At 39.8% G+C, this 5,692-nt stretch overlaps 1 protein-coding gene across 5 annotated transcripts in view; it reads right to left on the bottom strand.

Annotated features, from left to right (window-relative positions):
* Positions 1–1,982: 1,982 nt before the first annotated feature.
* LOC146490022 (WD repeat-containing protein 41-like) overlaps positions 1,983–5,692 on the bottom strand; it is a 30,898-nt gene continuing 27,188 nt past the window's right edge. For all 5 annotated transcript variants that reach the window (XM_085122069.1, XM_085122147.1, XM_085122218.1 and 2 more), the window contains 3 exons: positions 5,533–5,614; positions 3,837–3,905; positions 1,983–3,473 (listed from right to left, as the gene is read on the bottom strand). In XM_085122069.1, the coding sequence (XP_084978195.1) occupies positions 3,396–3,473; positions 3,837–3,905; positions 5,533–5,614 (229 nt within the window). In that variant the 3' untranslated portion in view covers positions 1,983–3,395. The remainder of the gene's footprint in view (positions 3,474–3,836; positions 3,906–5,532; positions 5,615–5,692) is intronic.

Genomic DNA, 5,692 nt, shown 5'->3' on the forward strand with positions numbered 1-5,692 from the left:
AATTACATCACTCATGTGCAATGGATTCCGTTTTTGGAAAGTGGTGTGGTGGCATTTTGCACCTAAAAATCCAACGAAGGGCGTCACGATTGTTCATTAGGGGTCTAATTATATGGGAAACCTTTGAAATCAAAGAAAATCTGGACAGTAATTTTAACCCTTTAACCCCTAATATCAAAGAACAAATTCCCCTATCTTGTCCCCATAGTTTTCTTATGAAAGTAATGGGGGGAAAATATTAAGATATCAAGAAAATCACCTTGGGTGATCATATCCTTAATTCTCATGACCTCGTGGGTTGAATAAACTTTGATATTACAAGAAGAAAAATGATGCTGATCACTGTTAGAGTTTAAAAGGGTTAAGCGCACAAAGACAAAGATTACACAACAAGGAGTCGAATTGCAGGGTTTCTCTTATTAGTTGTTCACTGACTTAGCTATCGGCTCGAAAGAACAACACACCTAGCGTGGAATTTTCTACGATTTCAAATTTTCTTATAAAACGCTAAGACAATTTGAACAAAAAATATTAAATAGCAGTAGGGGCTTTCAGCGTTTGTTAAAGTCAGATCACTCTATTTATTACAAATGTATTGACTATCTACGAGCTTTCGTGAATGAAGATACACAGAAAGCAAAACAAACAGTTTCAAAACAAAAATTTTATTCAAGTTAGCCCCTGTTTACTTTTCAAAACCAACCGCGTTCAATTTTTGTTTCGACGAAAGCTACTCGATAACAGCGAACGGGGCCCGCCAACAATTAAATAGTTTCCATCATAGCTTCATGGTAAATTGTCCTGAGAGCGTTATTGTATTAGCAGTAAATCAGTCCAATAACCGTTTCAGCTTCATCGGTGGGGAGTGGAAAGGAAAATTTGGTTTTATCAACAGAGTTGATAACTAAAGGTAATTTGGCCACCATAAAGAGATTCGCATGCTGACGCTTCGAGCGTTAACCTTTCGCCATAGTGAATCAAAGGAAGGGATTGTGGGTTGTATGAAGTCTATATAGCGAGCAGTGGAGTTACGCTATGAGTGGGAGCATGGTAATGTGGAAAACAAGAATAAATTAGTCGAATGAAAAGCGTTCGTTGATTCCGTGGGGATTAAAAGGGCTGATTTGGAAGATGGTTGTGTTTTGAAAAAAGTTCTTAGTCAAACATTCGAGCAGTTTTGACCAAAATGCAGCAAGACCTCCATGACAGTTGCCCCTTTAATACGTGATTAGAGAACTGATTTCCGCGAATCCGAGACTGTATTAAACCGGTCAGACGGAGAAAAACATGGCACTTGCGTAATGAAAACAGTTTTGGCAAAACGTTTTTAAATTTGAAGGAAAAGTACTTAGACGACGGTGTACTTATTACTCTACTCACTATTACTATTTGCTATAAACTAGAAACGTATTTTTGAAACATTTCGTGAACATTTTCTCTTCTTCTTTGAATAATGCAATCTAATTTGAATACACACGATTGAAAAAACGTCAGATAATAGGCATAAACCATAAATGATAACATCGAACAGCTTTCTGGGAAGCGTTTGACCTATGAGCTTATTTGCATTCTTCTTGTTCGTTTGTACGTCGTTTTTAGGCCTTTAAATTGACATATTACTCGCGGAAAACAAACAAAACAAAACCGAGCCTCATGTATCACCAGGTCACATCGTTTCCGATTCATACTTTGCAAGGGACAACAATTCTTCAATCGAGCAGGTATTGAAATACGATCTCAGATGCCAAATGCGTAATCACGCACGACTTGCTCCCGTCTGGGCTCGTAGATCACTTGGTAGAGCAACGGACGATCAAATCCTGAGGTCGAGGCTTCGATTCCCGCCGAGGTCACAGATTTTTTTCTCTGCCTCGTGTGGTCTCCCATTTCCTTACTAGGGCTAACGCTCAGTGGGAAATCATGGGTTCACCAGGGCGCAGAAAAAGATTCTTTTCTGTGCCCTAGGTTCACTTAGCACATACACTGCAAAGTTAATTCTCTGATTCATCATTTGTGTTATTAGTGCTAGCGGCACAACATTCAACGCTAATTATATTGTACTTTGACTTGATACATACAAAAGAACCTATTATACCCTATTATACAAACCTCGTGAATTCATAAAGACAAAAATGCTACCCTACTGTTTATCGTTAATGATCCCGCTAACGTCGTCGATCGTCGAAAACGAACTCTTACGCAGACTCACAACAGGTTTCGTTTGTATTGGATTCATACAAATCCTCATATTTCACCTTTGAGGAAACCTGTTGCGAGTCTGGGTTACTTGTGAGTGTACTCACTTTGTACAAACTCCAGTTCAGTTTAGCTCGTGTTTTGTCAGATTCAACATGACAGCATGTTTGATCGGTCTTTATCAAAAGCAAATAGGTTGATAACAAACTAACAGACTGCGGAGGAATAAGACTTCTATAAAGACATTAACCAATTATTAAAGAGGAATCCAAGCGCACTCAGTTGATGAGATGCGTCGAACAGTTACAATTCCCTGTTGTCCTAATCTGATATGCGAAAACTAGACTTCGCTAGAACGAGATAATGTGCGCGACAATGGGCGGAAGGGTGCCCATACGCCATTCAAGACCGACAAATCTCAAATTTTCGTGACTGGTAAGATAAAGAAACACGAATCGTACACCAGCCACCTGGTTAGGATTTGCGTTCGATTTGCTGTTAGGTAGAATGAACTGGGAGACCTTCAGACTGGAACCGAATGTTATTACTGAAAAGTAAAAGGTCAAAGAAGTGAAATCGTTAGCCATCAGGATATCCGAGAATGAAGAAAGAATTAAGGAAACGATGCAATGTTTGATTCATCTTTGCATACATTAGTGCAGATCAGCCATCCAATCAGGATTAAGCTAAGCGTAAACCTATGGCCTTAAGTCAGTTTTCTGAGTTATCTTCAGCTTTCACGAAAGTGTGTGAGTTGATTGAAAGAGGTCACACTTTTTTCTGTTTGGCGCTTAACCTATTGACAAAAGACACGAATAAAATGGGGAAAATATGTCACAGTGATGCGTGCAGTTATCATCATCATCATCATCATCATCATCATCATCATCATCATCATCATCATCATCATCATCATCATCATCATCACCGTTATCATTCTAATTGTGAACAACCAAGCAGTCTCTTTGGCCCTTTACAGACGCGGTCGTAATTTTCATGGGATGTTGCACGTGCGTAACGATGGTTCCCACAGTGGTTTGTAGTATGAAACATTCTTTCTGGCAGGTTTGGGAAAATCACAAGGTGCGACAAAGCTTGCCGCATGACGCGACATTGAAGCGAAAAGCGGAGTCATTCGTTCTATTAACCTCAACTGTCGCAGCCAAAGGACTGAACATGAGCAATCTATAGGGTATTCTTCACGGCGTGTTATTATCCATAGACAACAGTATGTTGCGAACCATTTCATTTCTTCTCTCTTTTTCCAATACACCATCCTAAAACAGAAATCACACATGCTATGTACGTTTTAACAACAACAACAAAGATTGGATAACTAAATATCGAAGACCTTTTAACACGTGAAAGGGTAAAACGATTCGTTAGCTTTCATTTCAAATACTCGTCACAGTTTAGGATTCTATTCAGAAAATAATAGGTCTGTAGAGCAAAATAACAAGCACTACAAGCAAGTACTGCTCATTCCATCTATTTGAATGTTCGGTCACAATTCAGAATTTTATTCACAAGCACAACTATGACTCATGGCTGTCTACTTGGTTAAAAAGACATTAACAGAAGAAAGATACCAAGCACTCGTAAAACAGAAACCTTATAAGCACTAAGACAAGAAAGCTTACCTTCCACAAGACAACAAGACCATCACTTCCACATGAAGCAAAGCCCTCTTCACCAAGATTTACTGCCATCTGGAGAAAAAAATATAAAAACATTACTTGGTATTTCCTCTCAGCGGAGTTGAAAACAGAGTGACACGCTAGATACCAATGATGTGCTCGCGCCTGCTGTGAATGTTTCGTGCATATTGTATACTCTGAACAAGTCCGGTCTTGCTTCCCAAGAAACCTCTTACACAGACCGTGCAGGCGCGAGCACATCATTGGTATCTACCGTGCAAGGAATTCGTGTGGATGACCTTTGGCTAGACTTGCCTCAAGTCGTCTTTTTATGCGCAGAAAGATTGACCGACGAGAGACGGAGTCGGGAGGACTCCCACGAAAACGGACTTTGAGAAAGTCTTACTTTTGGCCTGACTGAACCTTAAACATGCTTGCACAATTGCTACCACATTTACTACGCCCTTCATACCTCTCTGTGTTCACGCTGGACATTATCGACAGGTTGATTTCCAATCACTGCGTTAAAGACGTCCACGCAACGCGCGAGAACTACTTATCTTGCGCGAGGATAACTGGTCACGATTTTACAATGAAGAACGATAAATAATACTGAATACGATACTGATTAACACATCATTCTCATTTATTCACTAGGCTTAACATATTCCATCACATTATTTCCATTGCGCATATGCCACACATTGACATTCCAATCGTAGCAGTACACAGGATGTTTGTCCCATGAACCTAGTTTAATGGCCTTAGCTCCCAGGAGTCTCCTGTAGCTTAGTGGTAGAGCATCCGAACTAGTAATCGGAAGGTCTTAGGTTCGACTCCTGATAGGAGCCCTCAGATTTTTTTTCTAAGTATGCCTGTGTCATTTACTGATAAATACATCATTCTCAAGAACTAAGAACGTCCGGGAATGATCACTACCATAAGGTGGACTATCTCTTTCACTCTCAGAAGTAATCATTTGAATCGTTAATCGTTTGGATCTGTCTCTCGAGAACTCTCTCTTAAATGGTACTCTTTCCTCGTGCTCCGCGCTTTTGACTGTCCTCAAACCTCTTTGAGCGATATCACGGGGATTTGGTCTCGTTTTTATAACAACAGAAACCTTGCAACAATGGTCCAGTTTTGTCATAAATTACCACCCCAGTGCACTAAGGCTGTCTTGAGTGTCTCTGGCCACAGAAGGACAGGCTCGGAATGGATTGTAACTTAAAAAACGTTGGGCTAATCTTTTCGCAGTTGTTGCATGTTCGTTCCTCAAATGCCCCAGAACTGACCATGACTTGTTCCTTTAAAGAATTTAGTTGATTTTTTTTGTGTAGGTGCTCTAGAATTCTTTGTACCTAAGTGAAGGTATTGTTGCAGCATTTCACTAAAAAAAGTCAAAATCCCCGTGAGACGTCTCCTTTTAGTTTAGCTCTGTTAAGCGACCACTAGTCCATGAACGCATATTCCTTTGTTTCAGTCAAATCACTATTTATATTTGTAACCTCTCGTGACCTCTCTTCTATTTGTGACCATCTCTTCCAGGCAACCACCTCCAAGCATTTTGACTGGTCGCTTAATAACGAGGGTCGTGACTTTATTTTAAGTTCTAAAAGTTTAAAATTAATGAATTTAACCTCAACACTCTCAGCAGTAAAAACGGTTTAAGCTTCCAAGGAAAATCTGCTTCACTTACATTAATGGCACCAGTGTGGGCAACACATTCGCCTAGGAGGGCTGGATTGATCGGAGCACTTAAATTCTGAATTTCTGGAACACTGCAAAACAAACAGAAAGAGATGAGAATTAGAACATGTAAATATTATAATGATATTTTGCCCATTTGATACAAATCT

Source organism: Pavona decussata, unplaced genomic scaffold (genome assembly GCF_977016875.1).
Source record: "Pavona decussata unplaced genomic scaffold, jaPavDecu1.1 SCAFFOLD_2, whole genome shotgun sequence".
In the NCBI taxonomy this organism is placed as follows: Eukaryota; Metazoa; Cnidaria; class Anthozoa; order Scleractinia; family Agariciidae; genus Pavona; species Pavona decussata.